Raw genomic sequence first — 21,929 nt, 5'->3', positions numbered from 1 at the left:
GACTTTCAGGTGGCTAAGAGGCTTGTTAGCAGCGATGTGGCCTATGGAGCTCGGGGAGCAGCCCAGAGCAGCCTGGCCACTCCTGGGTCCAGACAGCCAAGCTGCCACAGTCAGACTGTTGCCCTCAGAACAAGAGCAGAGTGCTGACCCTCATGTCTTACCAACTTCCCCCTTTCCCTTAGTTTTCTTGTAGTTGTGTGCGATAGAGAACATCTCAAGCCCCTTCAAGAAATATTCTAACAAGGCATCGAAAGGTGGACCCCATTTCCACACCCAGGGCATAGATTTTATGACAGCGCTGCCTTAAACTGGGGTTAACAAAACGGGCAGTGGCCAGGAGGTACCTCAAGGCTCCTCCAGGTGCCTGGACCTCCAGACCTTCTGTGCCTGCTTTGAGGAAGTGACCGAGGAGGTAATGACCTAAGAGCAGCTCTAAGTCCATACCATCAAATGCAAACCTGCCTGATCTGCACCCACTTTCACGCCACTACGGGGCAACACAGGCTGCATGAGGCTGGGTTTCCCATCCTGTGCGTGTCCACCAGCACTGGCCACAGGTTTCCAAAAGCATGGGTCCAGGTGGATCCTGCACCACCCCTGCTCCCAGGCACTGCGGGGGCTTCCTTCTTTGTCCTTCATGGTCTGGAGACAGTGAGTTTCCAGGTGTGTGGGTGTGCATGTGCTGCGTCCACGTGACTGCAGCTCAGGCAGCAAGCAGCACAGCCAGCCCCAACCACACCCCACTTCTAACAGCCATGTCCAAAGCTCTCTTAATATGCATTCTTAATATCACTCTGAGTCTTCTCCACTTCCACAGACATGGTTTTGAAAAACAGACTCCTGTGTTTGCTGGGAGGCTGCTACTGGCTGGCACATGGCCACCGTGAGGGCTGAGGGCCCCAGGAAGTGGTTGGAGTAGAGGGAGCCCAGAGGCTGGGTGGGGCCTCCCTTGGGCTTGAAGATAGAAGCAGCTGAAATTTCAAACCCAAAATAGAACTGTTCAGAGATCTTTTATGCACTTGCTTTCTTGTACGGGCCTGTTCGTTCTTTGTTAAAAAATGTTTTCCCATAGTTAAGATCTTTGCAGGATTTTTTCCATTTCTTCCATTTTCCACAGGACTTTCTGGTCTGCAGCAAGCCTGCCCCAGTCAGAGAGCTAGATTTCCATCTTTGCGACACCTCTGGAAGCCTTGTCTCACTCCGGAGGGCTGTTTCCAGAAAACCTGTTCTTTGTTCCCCGTCCCCAGACTTCAGAGGCAGGGGCACTTACACACTCTGGACCATCCCTGGACCCCCCAAGGTAAAAGCTATTTTAGAGAAATTCTGGAAGATTGATCCCAGCTAATGCCCATCACTGCGCACTGTTGTTTTTGGAGAGAACACGTTCTTCCTTGACAGGCACTGGCTAAAACGAGCAAGCATAAAATTTGTCTTCATTCATAAACTGGAAAAGAACCAGTGACCTTACCACAGAAAGGAAGAGGAACCTAACAAGAGCCAGGCCTTCCAGCAAAATGAAGAGCTATCAGCTCTCCATTCTCCACTGGGCTGGGTAACTAGGTGTTCCATAAAGCTGCCATGAACCTGCAACAAACAAAACAAAACCAACCAAAAACAGCCAAAAAGCAAAACAAACAAGAAAACCCCCAAAACAAAACCAACCCACAGCTCTACTTGAGAATCCTAATTATAGCTTGGCTTGTGTACCCAGAGGAACTCGGGGGTCCCAAGGTGGAGTGGAGTCGGATGCTCAGCTGATTTCCCAGCCTCAGCCTCACAGTCCATCTGGGATGAGCACGCACCCCTTTGCCTGATGGGGAAGGCCAGCTTCTCCTACTCAGGTGCTAGGTGTGGGTGTGAGCTCCCTGGGCCAGCTCCACCTTAGCCCACAAGCAGCAGCTCAGATCCTGCCCCAAATAGGGAGTGCTTTCCTGACAGGCCCGGAAGGCCTGCAAGCTAACTCCTCTCACCATTCCAAACTAGGGCAGGGCCGGCCCCACGTAAAACTGTGAAGTCAGGGAGTTTGGCTTTTGGACATCTCCACCCTCTTCTTTCTGCACCTCTCTCTCCACTTCCCACCACACCCTTTTGGACATTCCACTGCTCTCTGCCTTGTTAAGGAAGACTTGCTCAATGGAAGTTAGCCATTTACAATGCAGCGTGAATTTATCTCCAATTAAAATAAATCCCTTTATATGCTCTTAAAACATTTTCCAGAAGCAGAGTGTTGGTGGTGAAGGTCATTTTCTTGGTAACCCTTCCTACTTCTGCAAAGACTGTCATGGACTTAAAGACCAGTGGTTCTGGAGGTCATGGCTTTTAAGTGCCGAGTGATCCTTACTGTAAAATAAAATGTATTCTTTTTGGAAGAGGGTAATAGAGCAATAAAGTGACACTGCAAGTGAACTCCCATTAGAATTTCCTAGGATTCTGAGAGGAAACCAACGTTAACTGAGAACTTTCTGTGTCAGGCTTGAACTTTCACTGTCATCACATTTGACTTTCATACCATCCCCATTTCAGATGAAGGAACAAGTTCATAAGGCTCGGCCTACACAAGTTCATCCAGCTGGCAAACACTGGAGGTGGAACTGAACTTGCAAGTTCAGTGCTCAGGAATGGAAGACATCTTAGCAATCACCTAGCCCAGCCTCTTCATTATGAAGATGAGGAGACAAGAGTTATGTCAACTAACTTTCACAAGCTCACTGATCCTAACCCAAACACTCACGAAATTCAGTCAGGCAACAAGGATATGAGCATCGAGGTTTTTGCTGTAGTAACAAACATATCCCTTCCTCCAAATGGCTTTGCTCCTTTTATTGATAGTATTAAATTTGCCTGAAGTGAATAATCACTTAAAAATTCTTCATACACAGTGTACAAATTATAAATAAAATAATAACATAAAGTAGAAATTATATATATATATATGAGATAAAATCAAGCAGATCCTGGAAGTAAAATTCAGGGTTTCTTAATTCAAGTTTGGGACTTTTTCAATTATAGCATAAGGCCTCCTACTAACACCTGCATAAATACAAATATATAAATGAAATAAATATCCTCTACCTACTATGGCAGATTTGGTACAATGTTATAACTAAACATATGCTCCCATAGTATAGTCAATCTTTTCCAAGAAAAATCCTTTAGCTTCTGTGTTTCATTTTATATGGAATACCACCTGTTAGGAACCAAATAAGAATAATAATCAATATTTATTTTTAATAAACATGTATTGATGCTAAATGACCTGTCTGCATTATATCTCAATTAATCCTTACTGCAATATTATGGATACTATTATCCTATAGTTCATGAGCAAAAATCTTGCCACATTATGCTCACTCAGAACAGACTAAAATATGTTGTGATGTCTTGAGGTACCACAGGAAAACCTCAGATTAACGTGGAGCACAACTCTTGGGCTATCAATATTACTTGGTGTTGATTTAAAACTTCCCGAAAAGTTTTTATGGGAATTTATTATAAAGTGCAATGCAGAATTTGCATGGATTTTTTTTAAAGCTGAAACAAAAGATTTGAAAGAAATTTCAACATGAAATGCATGGAGGTGGAATAAAAGGCAGCTTGAGGCCATGTTCTCCTCCAACGAGAGTGCCTTCGGTACAAAGATTTGAGGAACGAAACAAGCTAACAAAACACAGGGTGAGGTAATAGTAGGTTTACAGTTGTTCATATGAGAAAAATATAATAATTAATAAATAAAAATAGAAGAATAAACTCAGTGTTTTCTGTACTCCTAAGCATAAACCTACTTTCCCCTCACCTTGTACTGTGGGGAAAAACAAGGATTTAATATCTCCTTTTATTTATTTATTTATTTATTTATTTATATTATATTTTTTCATTACCATTTATCCCCCCAAATGCCTCTTCCCCCTACAATCACCACACTGTTGTCCATGTCCACAAGTCCTTTTTTCTCAATCCCTCTACCCCTTCTCCCCGCTCCCCAATAGCTGTCATCCTGCTCTCTATTCATGGGTCTGTCTATTTTGCTTGTTAGTTCTATTTATTTATTTTTAAGAAGCCAAATTTTCCCTCATTAAATGTATATATTATAGATATTTAAACAAAATGGAATGGCAATTTTACCTTCAGAAATAATAAATATTCTCAAATATGAAAATTTAAATATATCTTATAGAAGACTGTATTAGATTTGGGGAGAAGCCTTGTTCATTCCTTTGTATGTTGCTCTATCCTATATACCACATATTCATATTTAAAACTTTCTACCCCACAAGGAACAATAAAAATAGGTGAAGTTAATTTTAAAATATTTGATACAACATATGCAAAATATTATCATTTTACTTTGTAATTAATATTTTTTCATACTAAGTCTTCAAAATCTGGTGTGTATTTTATTTTTTAAAATATTTTATTTGTTTATTTTTAGAGGAAAGGGAAGGAGAAAGAGAGGTAGAGAAGCCTCAATTTGTGGTTGCCTCTTGTATGCCCCCAACTGGGGACCTGGCCTGCAACCCAGGCATGTGCCCCGACTGGAAATTGAACTGGCAGACCATTCGGTTCACAGGCCAGCATTCAATCCACTGAGCAGCCCCAGCCAGGGCAGCTGTATATTTTATACTTACACTCTAGACTAATCCCATTGCAAGGGCTCAGCAGTCACATGCGGCTGTGGCTTACCAGAGTGAAAAGTGTAGCCCTAGGACCATCAGAGACTTCATTTCTCCAACTTCTCGATTTTATGGATGGGAACCTGAGACCCAGAAAGATGAGCAGAGTCTCAGCAAGTTAGCCGCATGTCAGACTCCCAGGGTAAGGCACTTTGAGAGTCGAAAGTTTTGTGTGTTTTTTTTCCTTGAACTATGTGTATTATTTTAAAGTAAAACAAACAACTGCTTAAATGAGCTTGCAACTTCTGGAAAATACTATTGAGTTATTTCTTCCAGAGTTCTTTAAGAGGATTAATGTAATAATCAACCACCTAACACATACCTGCTGTCCTCAGGATTTGTTCATTTAATCCTCTTTAAGTGGAATGTAAAGAGGGGAACTTGACTAGTCCTATGCATCCTGCACACTCAGTCTTCAAGTTTTGGCAATCAACAGCCTCCCCTCCATTCATGCGCTTGCAATACATGTTACTGGTTAGATTTCAAGAGCACACCGCCCTCTAGAGGAGTGAAATTTATTGCAAGGACAATGAACTGAAGTCCTATCACAATCAAAATGGCACCCAGTAACAAAAAAGTACCCGTCAGAGATTGATTCATGTATAAAATAAATCTGACTTGTATAACTGGCATTTATTCAACTAATAAAAACATAATTTTTATTTTTAATTTTTTAAGTATAAAAAGGTAGCTAAACACAAATTTAGATCAGAAAACCCTCATTTAATATAGATTATTTTGAAACATAATTGTAATAAGGTGGCTCTCTATCCCACACTAAAATTTAAATAAAACCTCTTTCCCAGATTTATACTTCAAACCTAGTAACAACCTAAAAGCTGTTCATACACACACACACACATACACACACACACACACACACACACACACATATATATATATATATATATATATATATATATATATATATATATATATATATATCGATCATGACCAATTCAAATTACCTGGGAAAGGGTAAGAAAGGGATTAATAATCAGAGCCAGTTTCATACAAATGGAAAAATGCTTGTAGCCACTCCCAGCTATAACTCTACATTACATATTAATCACAATGAAAATGTAAGTGCCTACATTACAGAACTGTGATATTTCGTTTTTAAAAAATAACATAAAAATAAAATGTTGGGTATCATTGGTGCATGTGGAATAACGTAACACATAAGGTTGAAAAGGCTGGAAAATACTAAAATATAACGAAGATTCAAAATATAAGCTTATGTCAAAAAACCAGAAATGTTTGTCAGAGAAATAAATGCTAAATAGGAAAGCCAAACTTTTCAGCAGAATGGCCTTTTAGACCAATTTGAAAAAATCCAGATGCATCCTACTCCACCCCCAACCCACCATAAATTCTAGCTAATGTAAAAATGAGGTAAAAAGGTCAAACCAAAGTAAAAATCTTTGAAAATCTCTTGCCCCAGTGAATTTAGTGGGGTAAAATTCCTAATACTGCATTTTGTCAACTTGGCATTTCTCCCTTTAGCAACATCACCTCCATATTTCTGTTATGACATATGTACGGTCCATCTATTCCCAGCAAATCCAGCCTCCTGGAATCAGTGTTTAATGTGCATAGCAGATTATCCTGGAATCAACTGAAGGATGACACTAACCAAAACCTCTAAGTTGACAACCAAGAGTATAGACCTCAAATTCTTATTCTTAATTCGGCATCTGATGATCAGTATTTGGCAGCAACTGGATAAATAAAAGTCTAATCAGAATTTGTGAGCTGAGGCAGATGCAGTTAAATCATAACCCTGTATTTGCAGCCTATGATTTACTTTCAAATTCAAGAGGCAAGTATAGACAGCCACGCTTAAATACACTTCAAAATTAGAGAGGAAACAATAACAAGATATAACCAATACCAGAAAAGCTAGTTTGACAAATAAAAATTCTGATTAAAAAGAAAAAAAGGTGGAACGAATCATATCCATCAATAATTAGCAAAAATGGGCCCTGGCTAGTGTGGCTCAGTGGACTGAGTGCCGGCCTGCAAACCCAAAGGTCGCCAGCTTGATTTCCCCATCAGGGGGCACATGCCTGGGCTGCGGGCCAGGTCTCCAGTGCGGGGTGTGTGAGAGTCAACCACACATTGATGTTTCTCCCTCCCTTTTCCTTCTCTCTAAAAATATATAAATAAAATATTTTTTAAAAATTTAGCAAAAATAGGCATTTTCCCAGCCTTAATCTAGTTTAAATACAGGAAGATATCTTCCTAAGAGTTTTCTCTAGCTGTTTCTCCTAACCCTCTAGAGCTAAATGAGAAATCATTCTATAAAGAAATACAGCATACATACCCACAGCCTAAAGTATGCTTATGATAACTAAAAAATTATGTCACTTAAAAAAAAAACCTTGCCCTGTTACATCCTTACTCCATGATAATACATTTGGTGCAGGGATTGGGCCTCACCAAAGAGCATGGCACATACTTCCCAGGCTGAATATTAACACTAAACCAAGAGAAGCAGGAAGAGCAGTCTGTGAACTCCATTTATTTAACTATGCATGAGCGCTAGTTAATGCTCTAAATTACAAACAGTGCAATAAAAGCAACTTTTAACATAGACAAGCTGCGATGCCAGTAGTTACGGGGCGCTGCATGTAGGGAAAATATAGCAGTCTGCAAGAGTGAAGCGTAGATTGGGGAGAGGGGAAAAGAGAGGCACAAGAGGCAGATTTCAGACAGATAGTGCCATGAAACTGTTCATCTATGTCTCATTTGAAGATATCTGAGCACAGGCCAAGACCATGTTCGAATCTGGGTCAGCACCGGTTAACGCACTTCACAGGGCCACAAGCAGCCACTGAGGCAGCACAGGGACAATTTATCAGTAATGCTATTTCACCAAAATAATCTGAAGGCCCCAATCTTCCCACTAAACACTTCATTTTCTGACCTATGTTGTAGCACCGCAGCCAACCCTCCTAAAATAATGAAGAACTCATCCCCTGGCTCTCCCTGCCCCACAGTCTTCTGCCCATCTTCAACTGAACCTGTTCCAGATCATCGGCTACCTTGAGATGTTCCCACTTGTCCAGAGATTGTAAAATAAACACTTTACAAAGAAAATCCTCATACATCTTCCGCTTTCTCAGAGTGCTCCACATGAGGATTCTTCCTTTTTTTTCTTTTTTCTTTTTAATTATATTTTATTGATTACACTATAACAGTTGTCTTCCTTTGCCCCTGTCCACCAAGCATCCACCATTCCCTCAGGCAATCTCCCCACCATTGTTCATGTTCATGGATCATGTGTATAATTCCTTTGGCTACTCCATTTCCTATACTGTACTTTATATCTCAATGGCTATTCTGTAACTACCTATGTGTGCTTCTTAATCCCCTGACTTCTTCACCCATTCTACTATACCGCCTTCCCATCTGGCGACTACCAAAATTCTCTCTGTATCCATGTTTCTGTCTCTGTTCTTCTTGTTCGCTTTGTTTGTGTTTTAGATTCAATTGTTGATAGAGATGTATTTATTGCCATTGGTGATATGAACTCCTTTCAGAAAAATGATTTGGTTTACTTTTTGTCTGGGAAGCTCTTTATCTGTCCATCGATTCTAAATGATAGCTTTGCTAGGTAGAGCAATCTTGGCTGTAGGTCCCTGCTTTTCAAGACTTTGAATATTTCTTGCCAACCCCTTCTAGCCTGCAAAGTTTCTTTTGAGAAATCGGCTGATGGTCTTACGGGGGCTCCTCTGTAGGTGACTAACTTCTTTTCTCTAGCTGCTTTTAAGGTTCTCTCCTTATTTTTAACCTTTGGCATTTTAATAATGATGCGTCTTAGAGTGGGTCTCTTGCATCCACCTTTTTTAGGACTCTCTGTACTTCCTGGACTTGCATGTCTATTTCTTTCACCAAGTTAGGGAAGTTTTCTTGCCTTGTTTTTTGCAAATAGATTTCTAATTTCCCTTTCTTTCTCTTCTCCTTCTGGCATCCCTATGATGTGAATGTTGGACCTAATGAAGTTGTCCCAGAGTCTGCTTATACTTTCTTCATTTTGGGGGATTCTTTTGTCTTCTTCTTGTTCTGATTGGTTGATTTTTTTCTTCCTTATGTTCCAAATCATTGATTTGATTCTTGGCATCATCCACTCTATTGCTTTCTCCCTGTAAATTGTTCTTTATGTCGATTAGTGTATCCTTTGTTTCTGTCTGGATCTTTTTTATGCTGTTGAGGTCCTCACTAAGTTCCTTGAGCATCCTTATAACCAGTGTTTTGAACTCTACATTTGAAAGATTGCTTATCTCCATTCTGTTTAGCTCTTTTTATGGAGTTTTGATCTGTCCTTTCATTTGGGCTATGTTTTTTTGTCTCCTCATTTTGGCAGCCTCACTGTGTTTGTTTTTATGTATTAGGTAGAGCTGCTTTGACACCATGTATTGGTAGTGTGTCCTAATGTAGTAGGTGTCCTGTAGGGTCCAGTGGCACAGCCTTCCTCATCACCCAAGTGGGATACTTGAGGTATGTATGCCTTTTGTGTGGGCTGAGTACACCCTTCTCTTGCAGTTGAGCATTGATTACTGCTGGCAGATCAATGGGAGGGATTTACCCAGGCCAGTCAGCTATAAGAATTGGCTGTGACCACTTACCACCAACCTCTGCCCTCCGTAAGGGATCAGCTGTGCACAGGCAGTGTGATGGTGCTCTGGCGTGGTCTGTAGTTGTCCACTGGGTGTGCAGGTTCTGGGGTTTCCCTAAGGAGGTTCAGGCCAAGGTCAGCCCCCACCTGTTTTGCCCAGGGCCACCCTGCCTGAGCTATAAAGCAATCTAAGGTAGCTGCTACTTGTGCTGGGCTTGGAGATTCCCAGGTGAAGCCAAGCTGTGATTCAAGGCTGACTGATGCTAGTGCCAGGCCTGAGGCTCACTGAGGTTCAGCTACTGGTTGTTTGAGAAGATTTAGAAAGTTTTGAAGCATGAGACAAGACCAGCCATTCAGATGGAAAAGCAGCTTGGGTGGGCTCATACATTGGGTGGGGTGGAATATCTGGGGATCTCCAAGGCAGGTCAAACAGTGTTAGCCAGGTTGACGGAATCTCAGATACGGCACCAGCTTGCTGGCTCTGTGGGGGGAGGGTTTAGCAAAGGGACAATGGCCTCTGCTCACCTTGATGCCAGATACTTCATTTCTTCCCTTTATGCCACTGGTGCCTTTCAAGCTGTTACTCTGGTGCTGGAGCTCAAAGGGAGTGAGCCTGTGTGTGGGTTCTTTAAGGTGAACTCCTTGGGGCTCCAGCAGTTTCTTCTACCAACTCAATCCCTGCTGGTTTTTGCAGCCAGAAGTTGTGGGAACTTATCTTCCTGTGGCCTAGGGGACCTAGTATGGGACTAGGACTTCTCACTCCTGAGATATTCCTCCCAAATTTTTATCTATCACGCTTGGGCAAGAGACCAGCCTGCTTCATATCTGTACCCCACCTACCAGTCTGGATGGATGTGGTTTCTTTAATTCTGTAGTTGTCAGACTTCCATTCAACTAGATTTCTGAAAGTTCAGAGTGATGGTTGTTCTGTAATTTAGTTGTAATTTTGATGTGGCATGTGAAGAGGTGAGCTATGTCTGCCTACGTTGCCATCTTGGCTGGAAATCCAAGGATTCTACTATAGCTGTCTTGATCAATGTGCTATAATTTCACATTTGTCTTAGCTTTGATAATGGCTGTTCTGGGTGTTCCATAAGTCAGCACAAGTTCTTCAAAGCTCTCTCCTACCCCACACTGGTTGTCCATTCATTGTTGACATAGACATCCATCTCTTCTTTACTAATCACATAAAAGTTATCTCCTTCATCAACTTGCTGAGTAACAGTCTTTCCAGCAATAAAGGAAGCTGGAAATATGGCATCAAAAATATCACTTCTCTCACAATCATCAAGATGTGAAATCAGCACATTCTTTTCAATAGCTTTGGCTAAAACAGCCATAGTCTTATAATCTTGTAATGTAACTTTCTAACACGTGAAACAGCATCTTCCTCCCTGCAGACTTCAGCACTGATAGCACCTCGCCTCTGGCCTTTAACCACTGGGTTGGGTGGAGAACGAGAGATTTCATCCTCTCTTGAATCTCCGTGAATGTTTGCTCTCTGCAGATTATGACTCTGTTTTGCCTCCTCTTTCTACATCCTCCCAAAGTATTCCCTGAGGAATGCTGTTGGTCTCTTGGTGGAGCAGCACACAACTACACCATAGATGTGTCAGCAGGGCCTATCTCTTGTGCTTCTGCGTGGAGAGCTCACATTCCCAGAGGCTGTGCTCATTCTCATGGGCTGCAGTGCCGCCTTGAGGCCTAGTTCTCTGTTCCTCTCCTGATTCCTCAGGTCCCCTTTATTCTTCCTTCTGCTCTTCACTCCCTCTCCTTGAAGCTTTCAAGAGCTCCCTCCTCTCTTCTGCTCCCTTTCTCTCTCCTCTTCATTCCCTCATATTTTTAATAAAAATTCTTTTTTAATTTTTAAAATCTGTTGTATTGATTTTAGAGAGAGAAAGAGAAAGAAAATCTACATGAAAGAGAAACATCGGTTGCCTCCCGTATGTGCCCCAACCAGGAATCAAACCCACAAACTGTTGGTGTACGAGTTGATGCTCCAACCAACTGAACCACATCAGCCAGGGCAATACAAAACTCTTTTAAGAGATGAAATTTTAACTTGGTCTGTCAGCCTTCGAAAGTCTTTTCTTAGTTATTGATCTGTTACACTTTTGATAATCATAGAATTGTAAAGAAGAAATTGTATGACCATCTGGTCCAGTTCCCTTAATCCACAAATGAGAAATTTCCCCCCAAGGAAAGTGGCTTACCCATTCCCCCAGGAAAGAGAGGGATCTTGGGCTCATGGCTCCCCCAGCCCCTCAAGCAAGCCTTGACAATGTTTCCATGCTGGGGCAGCAGGATACAAGCTCCCAACATTACTGTCAATAACATATCATTGAATAAAAAACCAGGGTGAGCAAGACTAAACAAGTACAAGAGAATCATGCCAACCCCTATGCTGGAGTACTGTTTTATGCCCTGTTGAAGGAGAAATTCATGATGGTGCTTCACGGTGGGAGTCTATCAACTTCCCAATTAAGCAGAGGGCTCATTTAAAATCAGGACCATCTCTCAAAATCAATTTATCTTAAAAACTTTCAGTGTATATTTGGGAAGAGATGGCAAAATGTGCAAATAGAGCCTTAGTTTCAAAGTCTCCCATTCTCATATATTGTGGTGATTTAGGATTGAATAATTCATCAGTCAATCCATTTTTAGCTGAGCACTTTGGTTAATAGTCAAAGTCAAAATAACAATCTAGTTTTAAATTCATCTATTTCACTGGCTGCATGAAAAAAGAGTGCTGCAGCAGCTATCAGGTTGGTCACAGTAGAATGGAACCACTGGTCACCGAAGAGCAGAGCTTGAGGGCACAAATACATCCACATCAGCTCCTGGTTTTCATTTTCATAAATGTGAGGGGTGCAACCAATTCACATAATAGCCTCAAATTTGTTTAAAAAACACAATATATTATGCACTTAAATATATATTGAGCATTTATTATGTTTCGGACATCATTCTAGGTGTTGAGATACAAAACTGAACAAATATTAAAATCCCTGCCTTTGTGGAACTTACTTTCTAGTCAGAAGTGAAAAGGGAGGAAGGACGAGCAGTGTATGCAATGGACACTTGAACAATGCCAACACGGGGAGTTAGAGGTACCAACCCTTTGCACAGTCAAAAATAACTGTAGTCATGGATGGAATATGTGTAAGTAAATTGAGTATGTAACTAAGTTAGTTTGTTATAGAGCAATACAACAATCATATAAAGGTAATAAGATGTGTAGGGGCCAAAGGGCAGAGAGCAGACCACGATTCCAAATAGAGTGGTCAGAATAGGTCATGGAGAAGGAGACACTGTACTTTGAAGCAAGGATCAGTTTTGGCAAAACTAAAAATTCAACCAGCATTTGTTTAATATACAAGTTCTGTAACTGTATCTACTAGTAAAATCTAAATATCATAACCAAAAAAGCATTTCCTCCCTGGCCAGAGTTGCTCAGTGGACTGAGCACCAGCCTGCGAACCAAAGGGGTGCTGATTCAATTCCTGCTCAGAGCACATGCTTGGGTTGCAGGCCAGGTCCCCCGGGGTGGGGGGGGGGCGGGTAGTGTGTGAGAGGCAACCAAATATTGATTTTTCTCTTCATTTCTTTTTCCTTCCCTTCCCCTCTCTAAAAATAAATAAAATCTTTTTTATTATATCTATTTTATTGATTATGCTATTACAGTTGTCCCCTTTTTTTCCTCCCCTTTATTCCCCTCCACCCTGCACCCCCTCTCACCAGCATTTCCCCCTGCCCCTCACCCCACCTTAGTTCATGTCTATGGGTAGTACCTATAAGTTCCTTGGCTTCTCCATTTCCTGTACTATTCTTAACCTTCCCCTGTCTAATTTGTACCTACTATTTATGCTGCTGACTTCTTATACATTTTCCTCCATTCTCCCCTCTCCCCCGCCCCTCTCATCTTCATTTCTGTGATTCTGTTCATTTTCTAGTTGTTTGATTAGTTTGCTTTTGTTTCTGGTTTAGGTTCAGTTGTTGATAATTGTGGTTTGTCGTCATTTTACTGTTCATAGTTTTGATCTTCTTTTTCTCAGATAAGTCTCTTTAACATTTCATATTGTAAAGACTTGGTGATGATGAACTCCTTTACCTTGACCTTATCTGGGAAGCACTTTATCTGCCCTTCTATTCTAAATGATAGCTTTGCTGGATAATCTTGAATGTAGGTCCTTGCCTTTCATGACTTTGAAAACTCCTTTCTAGCCCCTTCTTGCCTGCAAGGTTTCTTTGGAGAAATCAGCTGATAGTCTTATGGGAACTCCTTTGTAGGTAACTGTCTCCTTTTCTCTTGCTGCTTTTAAGATTCTCTCCTTATCTTTAATCTTGGGTAACTTAATTATGAGGTGTCTTGGTGTGTGCTTTCTTGGGTCCAACTCCTTTGGGACTCTTTGAGCTTCCTGGATCTCCTAGAAGTCTGATTTCTTGGCCAGATTGGGGAAGTTTTCTTTCATTATTTTTTCAAATAAGTTTTCAATTTCTTGCTCTTCTTCTCCTTCTGGCACCCCAAGATTCAGATGTTGGATTGTTTAAAGTTGTCCCAGAGGTTCCTAAGCCTCTCATTTTTTTTGAATTCTTGTTTTTCATTCTGTTCTGGTTGAATGTTTATTTCTTCCTTCTGCTCCCAATCATTGATATGACTTCCGGTTTCCTTCCCTTCACTGTTGGTTACTTGTTTATTTTTTATTTCACTTTGCATAGCCTTCACTTTTTCCTCTATTTTGTGACCTTACTCAACCATTTCTGTGAGCATCTTGATTACCAGTGTTTTGAACAGTGCAGTCTTGGGGTGAAGAGATATTGGCTATCTCTTCATTGCTTTTTTTCCTGGAGTTTTGATCTGTTCTTTCATTTGGGCCACATTGCTTTGTCTCTGCATTCCTGTTACATTTTAAGGGTTGGAGCCTTAGGTATTCACCAGGGCAGGGCAACCTACGTTGCTGCATTTTGGTGCGGTGTGTGGGGGAGGGGTCAGAAAGGGAACAATGCCGCTTGCTTAGCTCTCTGCCAACGTTCAGTCACTTCCCCTGATACCCACAAGCAAATTGGGCCCTTCTGGTGCTGATTCCCAGGTGGGTGGGCTTGTGTTCATTCTAGGACTCTGTGGGTTTCTCCAAAGGACTCTCCTGTGAGGATGGGAGTTTCTCCCACCACTGCAAGCCCCACAGGTTTTTACCCCCAGAGGTTTTGAGGCTCTTTTCCTGCTCTGGAACCCTGAGTTGCACAGTCTGTCTTGCTCCCCAGTTGTTCCTCCCATTTATCCACACACAAATGTGGGACCACCACACGTCCTATTGCTGTCTTGCTGTACATCCTCTCCTCGCCGGCTGCCTGTCTCTGCCCCTCCTACCCATCCGGATGAATGTTTTTTCTTTAACTCCTTGGTTGTCAGACTTTCATAGTTTGATTTTCTGGTAGTTCCAGGGTTTTTTTTTTTCATTTTTAAATTTGTTGTCTTTATTTTGATTGTGCAAGGAGGCAAAATGTATCTTCCTATGCCTCCATATTGGCTGGAAGTTCCTCTGTACCAGCTTCTAAAAGAACTTTTTCTCAACTCATTTTCTGAGCCAAAACATTAATGAAATCACAGTCACAAGAGGATAGACCCACAATCAATTAACAGCAAGTTTCTTGCACTGAATTAAAAAAAAAAGTACTCATGAAAAGTGGAGATTTTCTCGCACAATTCTTAGCACCAAACTGTAAAGTTTTTTAACCTCTTGAGTCCACCATCACCATGTCATAAAGCTGAAGAAAATGTGATGTCAGTCCAGAACCATGGAGTCACACGTCATCAGACCTAGGCTCACAGGGGCCCGGGTCCTACCCCTTCACTCTAAGGCCATGCTCAAAAGCTGGAGCTTCTGCCCCAGTGAAGTTCTGTTCCTGACCTTCTTTAGCAGAGGAAGAATAAGAACTTGAGCAAGATAGGAAATTTCTGATTCTGTGCTTCAAAGAAATTATCCAGGGTTCTCACAGTAAACTTTTAGAAACACCTGCATTATCTGAAGGGATTAGAAAATCAACAAAATGTGACAGAAAATTGGATACATCTACAACTGACAAAATTATGTCCCAGCCTTTGGGCCAAGAGATCCGAAGCTCATCTCTTCAAATAGAAAGTAACTATGCAACAATAAATTCGTGGACACTAAAATCTGTCAAGCACTCAAAATTCAACTGCAATCAGTTAGCAGTAGGCTTGTAAGTCTGCCTAAGAACAGACTCCTTTTTTCAAGCCTTCTGGTTAGGATAGAATTAAGGGAAATAAGTCTCAGACAAGTTTGGCAAGAATATGACTAGTGGTTACCACTCAGCCACAGACTAGGGCCCAGAATCCAAACAGGGAAACAGCCACTTGAACAATAGAGTTATGAGAAAAATAATCCTCAAATTAGAATCCTCCTAAAGTCCCAAATCTTGACATTTTATAAGCCACTTCCTCCCGGCAGCAATGTAAATGAAAATGAATGAATTGTCCCTAAATCCTGCGGACACTACTTTTGCCCAAGTGAAATTGATTCCAAACAGAATTGCTTTAGATTAACCAAAAGATAGCTCTGAGGAGTTTTACCAACTGATACAAATACACATTGTCAGGCTACCAGTCAAGATGGATGATGGAATAGGTAAACACTGTGCTTGCCGTCCCCCCTGACATCAAAATTACAGCTAAATTATAGGACCCTTGAGAACCACCTGAAGAGCTGAACAGAACTGTAACTAAGGATATAAAGAAGGCACACCAAGACTGGTAGAAGGGGTCATGACCCAAAATGGGCTGGTCCCACAGCCATGTGCGGTGGTTAAGAATCAGGAGGGGTATCTCAGCTGTGGAGAGAGAGAAATCTGTGAACAGGCATAGGGAACAAAAATCCCAACTGGAACTGAAAAGCAGTGGAGATTCCATCCTGGTCAGGTGAGATGGAGGGCTGCTGTAGACCTTCATGTCCTCTAAATGACCCATGCATGGATTTACTTGCTAACAGTCACTCACTGAGCTCCAGCACTAGGGCAGCAGCTCAAAAAGCACCAGGAACATATGAGGAAGAACTGAATTGTCTGGCTTCAAAGCAAGAGCTGCAGGGAAAGCTCTCTGGGAACTAAAGGGCTGGCAGGTACCATTATTCCTTTGCTGAACCCTCCCGCAACCCAGCCTGCATGTGCAGGTGGACGCCAAATCTGAATCTCCATCAAACTCACCACACCCTGGTGATTCCCTGAGAACCCACCCCACTCAACTTGCACATAGGCTTGAATGTCTTTCAGAGGCTGTTACTCCTAAGTGGCTGGCCTCAGCCTGAGCTGTGGACTTTCCTAAAATTTCTGAAAGGTCCCCAAACCACAAACAAGTAGCATCTGGCCTAGGTGTGTCCTGTACCTCTTGCTAAGCAGCCCCCAGCCTGGAACTAGCAGGAGCCAGCCTCAGTTCACAGCATATCCTCTCCCAGGTGCCTCCAATACCAGCACAGGTAGCTAGCAACTGCAGATCACTTTGTAGCTCCTGCCAGGTTGCCCTGGGTTGGGCACAGGCAGCTGCTGATAAGTCTGCAACGAAGCCCCCCCCCCCCACCAAAGAGGCCCCAGAACAAAGACACCCAGTGACTGGATTCAGACTACCACAGAGCACCACCCAATTAGCTCCACAGATGACACACTCAAAGGATGGACTCAGCGGGCACCAGAGCCCTGCTATATCAAATCTCGCTCTATGGGGTCAGCCCACGCACAACAGCTCACTCACTGTTGTCATGACTAGTCCTCACAGCCAGTCAGTTAATCCCACCCATTAACGTGCCAGCAGCAATCAAGGCTTAACTATAACAGGAGGGCACTCAATCCACACAAAGGACACCCCTGGAGCACCCAGGTCATGTGACCAGAGAGAGACTGCACCACTGAGCTCCACTGGACACCTACTACATTAAGCCACTTTGCCAACTCTGGGAGACATAGCAGATCTATCTAATCCATAGAAACAAACACAGGGAGCAGCCTTATTTTGGCCCAAATGAAACATGTCCCAAATGAAAAAACAAGAGAAATTTCCAGAAAAAAAAAAAACTAAATGGAGGCAATTACCAGAGTACAAAACGCTTGTTATAAGGATGTTTATTGAACTTAGGGGAAGAATAGATGAAATCAGTGAGAATTTACACAAAGAGATGGAAACTATAAAAAAAAAAACCCAGACAGAAACGAAGAATACAGTAGGTGTAATAAACATAAGATTAAATAAAGCAGAGTATCAAATCGGCAATCTGAAGACAAGGGAGCAGAAAACAATCAGAGCAGCAAAAAGAAAAAAGAATTTTAAAAAAATGAGGATAGTTTAAGGGGCTTCTGGAACAACATCAAGGGTAGTATCTGCACCATAGTGGTATCCGAAGAGAGAGAGCAAATGACTAAAACCTATTTAAAGAAATAATGACTAAAAACTTCCCTAACATGGTGGAGGAAACAGACGTACAAATCCAGTAAGTGCAGAGTCCCAAACAAGATGAATGCATAGAGGCCCACACCAAAACACACCATAATTAAAATACCAAAGGTTAAAGACAAAGAATCTTAAAGTCAGCAAGGGAAAAGCAGTTAGTTACATACAAGGGACCTCCCATAAAACTGTCAGCAGATTTCTCAAATAGAAACTTTGCAGGCTAAAAGGGACTGGCGAGAAATAGTAAGTCATGAAGAGCAAGGACCTACAACCAAGATTACCCAGCAAGGCTGTCATTTAGAATTGAATACATAAAGAGCTTCTTAGACAAGAAAAAGATAAAGGAGTTCATTACTACCAAACAAGTATTACAAGAAATGTTTAAGCAGTTTCTTTAAAAAACAAAAATGAATAATAAAATAGCGATAACTACATACCTATCAATAACCACTTTAACTGTAAGCATATTAAATGTTCCAATGAAGACACAGGGTGGCTGAATGGTTAAGAGAATAACTCATACATATGCTACCTACAAGAGACCCACGTGAAATTGAAAAACACAGACTCAAAAGTATAGGAATGGAAGAGATATTTCATGCAAAGGGAAATTTTAAAAAGCTGGGGTAGCAATATCTGTATCCAACAAAACAGACTTAAAAACGAAGGCTATAACAAGAGACAAAGGACATTTCATAGTCAAGATATGGAGGCAACCTATGTGTCCATCAATAGACAACTGTGGTACATATGAGGGGGGGACCCCCCAAAAACTCTGAAATTTATTTATAAAAAAAAATTGTATACTTCTTATTGCATATTTAAACTTCAGTCACCTTCAAAGTACTCTCCATTTGATGCAATACACCTAACAGTTTTTTTTCCACTGCTCAAAATTTTTTAAACTCCTCAATTTCGGTGTTTAGTGCTTCTGCTGTGTTTTGTTTCACCTCTTCCACATTGGCAAAACGTTTCCCTTTGAGAACTTTTTTCACCCAGGGAAACAAAAAAGTCACTCAGGATAAGATCAGGTGAATAGGGAGAGTGGGGCACAGAGGTCCTGCTGGTTTTGGTCAAAAACTGCTGAACGCTCAGCCTGGTGTGGGCCGGGGCACCCACAAATCACCTATCATGAAATGGGTAAATGCATTCAAAGTCTTCATAAAAGCATTCACTGAAGCAGAACAGTCTCTCACAACATCAGCTGGTACAGTAATACAGGTGGGTTCCCAGAACACTCACTCAGCAGGGCAAGCCTGTACTACAAGGGGCCTGGCCTCCAGAAGAATGTTACTTGGCTATAAAAAGAACAATCTTACCATTTGCAACAACATGAATGGAACTAGATATCATTATGCTAAGTGAAGTAAGCCAAATATCCTATGATTTCAACTTATATGTGAAGTCTGAAGAACAAAATAAAAACAATCTAACTCATACATATAGAAAACAAACATGGTTGCCAGATGGAAGGGGGATGAAGGGCTGGGTGAAAAAGGTGAAGGTGTTAAGAAGTACAAATCGGTAGTTACAAAATAGTCATGGGATGTAAAGTACACTATAGGGAATACAGTCAATGATATTGTAATAACTATATATAGGGCCAGGCCAGTACTGAACTTTTGGGGGAATCACTTCTTAAGTTATATAAATGTCTAACCACCAGAGTGATAGTGATCTTTCAAAACAGAAGTCAACTAGTTTGGCACCTTAAACTAGTATGTTGAGCCCTGGCTGGGTGGCTCAGTGGACTGAGTGCTGGCCTGTAAACCAAAGGGTTGCTGGTTCGATTCCCGGTCAGGGTACATTGCTGGGTTGTGGGCCAGGTCCCCGGCAGGGGGTGCACAAGAGGCAACCACACATTGATGTTTCTCTCCCTCTCTCCCTCCCTTTCCCACTGTCTAAAAATAATCTTTAAAAAAAAGGTCAGATGCTAAAAGCTTAAAAAAAATTATGTTGAATGTCAGCTGTGACTGAAAAAACCCAACAACAAATACAAATAAACCTTGTCAAAGACCAAACAAATACAAGAACTGGAATAACTTGAAGACAAAAATCCCCCAAAGTACATAGAATTAATTAATCTGTTCTGCATTCTCTTTTGTTAACTACAAATTATTTCATTGGGGCGACTGTTTCACTGAAATTCTATTTAATATTTTGAACTTTAATTTTAAAGTCCAGAGGGGAGATTTTATATTATGAATAAATTTAAGATTTTAAAAGCTCAGTTGAAACCCTTCCTCTCGAACCCCCAATAACCCATCAACTCTCAAACAAGCAGGAACAAGCTTCAGTTTAAGGGAAACTAAGTTTATTTAAAGAAACTATTTCTGATGCAAGGGCTAATACAGCATTTCTAATGTAAAGTATATGGTAATAAAAATTGATCAATTCAATATTTGTGCTTTTTTGCCATCTCATACCCCCCTTTTCACCCAACCCTACTCCACCCACGTTCCTTTCCAACACAGTAAGTGGCAATTCCAGTCCTCTCTCAGTTGCTAGCCGTAATTCCTGACATCGTCCTTCATTCTTTCTCCATGCTCCTCATATATTCACTAGCACATCTAGTTCATCCTGCTTTTGTGTTCTATCGAGAATCCAACCACTTCCATCCATGTCCCCTGCTACTCTCCTAGAGCAAGTCGTCATCGTTGTTTTCGTCATCATCATCTTCGTAATCATCATCATCATCATCATCATCTCACATGGGTTCCTAATACCTACCTGGTCTCCTACACTCCTTTCCTTAATCCTCCAAAGGCCAGAGTGACAGTGATCTTTCAAAACAGAAGTCAAATCCTATCATTCCTCTGCTCAGAACCCTCCAATAGCCTAACATCATCTGATTTCATCTACTATTTTCTCCCTTGGTTATGAAGCTCCAGCCTCCTTTCTGGAACGTTGCAGGCATACTTCTGCCTCAGAGCCTTTGGATTTGCTGTTTGCTTTGCCTGGAATCCTCTTTTCTTCTGATATGCACATGATTAATCCTCAAGTATGTGTTCAAATACAGCCTCTCAGTGTGGCCTATTCTAAAAGGGCAAATTTACTTCTCCCCAGGCATTCTCTCTTTTCTGGAGTATTTCTCTCCCAACTACTGATACACTGTTTTTATTTATTTTGTTTAATGTCATCTTCCTATTAAAATGTATACTACCCAAAGGTAGCAATTTTGTCTGTTTTATTTACTGCTGTATCCCCAGCACCTCAGTTCATCAATATATGATGAATGAATGAACCTGCCAAATAGGTGAACATGAAATAGCTTATAAACTGGGAGGTCTAGCTCAAAAAAATATTAAAGATGAAGAGTACATTATAAATGATCACCAATGCACACAGAACAAAACTGCAGTGAATGATTACAACAGCCAGATGAATTATCTCTAAATGAAACTCTCTTTTAAAGAAACCATGGTTTTAATCATATGATTTCAGATGGGTCTTTTAGCATGTGCAAACAAAGCAAAACAGCTGGACCAAATTTGTCCAAAGTGCCTTTACACATACATAAAAGTAGTGGACATTCATTACATTTAAATATTTATGATCCTTCAAAAAACATTTTGGAGGAGAAAAAATATATAAAAATAATATTGTACAAAGTTCTTCATCAAAATAGCTTAAATAAATTCTCTGTCAATACCAGGTAGAGCCAATGACTGGATCTAGACAACAGAGCTTAGAGCTTTTTTACATAATTGCATGAGAACACCCAAATCATTCTCCACAGACACTGCCATAATAACCATGTGGTTAAAATCAATATCCCATCTTATAGATGCAGCTTAAAAGTGCAGGGAAGAAAAGCAACGTATGGCAAAGTACTGTGCATAATATAGTTCTGATTCTATTTGCCCTTTTTTGTCTTGGCTGTCTTCTCCTTTCTTTTTTTCACATGTTTAGGAATTTTGTTTTTTCTTTTCTCTCTCTGGGCTTCCTTGACCATCTTTTTTCTTTCCTGTAAAACAAAAACAAAAACAAAATCTGTGAAAAACAGAAGTAAAAAATAAAGACTTATTTGAATAATTTCACAGCCATTCTCCTATGAATCAAATTTCAAAGCAATACTAGTAATTCAATCAAGAGGAAATATGGTATTTAAACAAAATAAATTTTCATTTTCCCCTCCAATGTTTAGCAGTTTTTAAAGCAGCAAGAAGCACTATTTTAAAAG

At 41.0% G+C, this 21,929-nt stretch overlaps 1 protein-coding gene and 1 pseudogene across 1 annotated transcript in view; both read right to left on the bottom strand.

Annotated features, from left to right (window-relative positions):
- Positions 1 to 789: 789 nt before the first annotated feature.
- LOC129085570 (cAMP-dependent protein kinase type I-alpha regulatory subunit-like) lies at positions 790 to 11,508 on the bottom strand (annotated as a pseudogene).
- Positions 11,509 to 20,071: 8,563 nt separating this feature from the next.
- RIOK1 (RIO kinase 1) overlaps positions 20,072 to 21,929 on the bottom strand; it is a 33,830-nt gene continuing 31,972 nt past the window's right edge. The window contains exon 17 of the mRNA XM_054591929.1: positions 20,072 to 21,713. Coding sequence (XP_054447904.1) covers positions 21,603 to 21,713 — 111 coding nt within the window. The 3' untranslated portion in view covers positions 20,072 to 21,602. The remainder of the gene's footprint in view (positions 21,714 to 21,929) is intronic.

The sequence above is a fragment of the Pteronotus mesoamericanus genome, unplaced genomic scaffold (genome assembly GCF_021234165.1).
Source record: "Pteronotus mesoamericanus isolate MK-2021 breed Mesoamerican mustached bat unplaced genomic scaffold, CSHL_Meso_final scaffold_31, whole genome shotgun sequence".
In the NCBI taxonomy this organism is placed as follows: Eukaryota; Metazoa; Chordata; class Mammalia; order Chiroptera; family Mormoopidae; genus Pteronotus; species Pteronotus mesoamericanus.
Note: the sequence above shows the minus strand (reverse complement) of the source record. Positions and strands in the feature narration are given on the sequence as shown.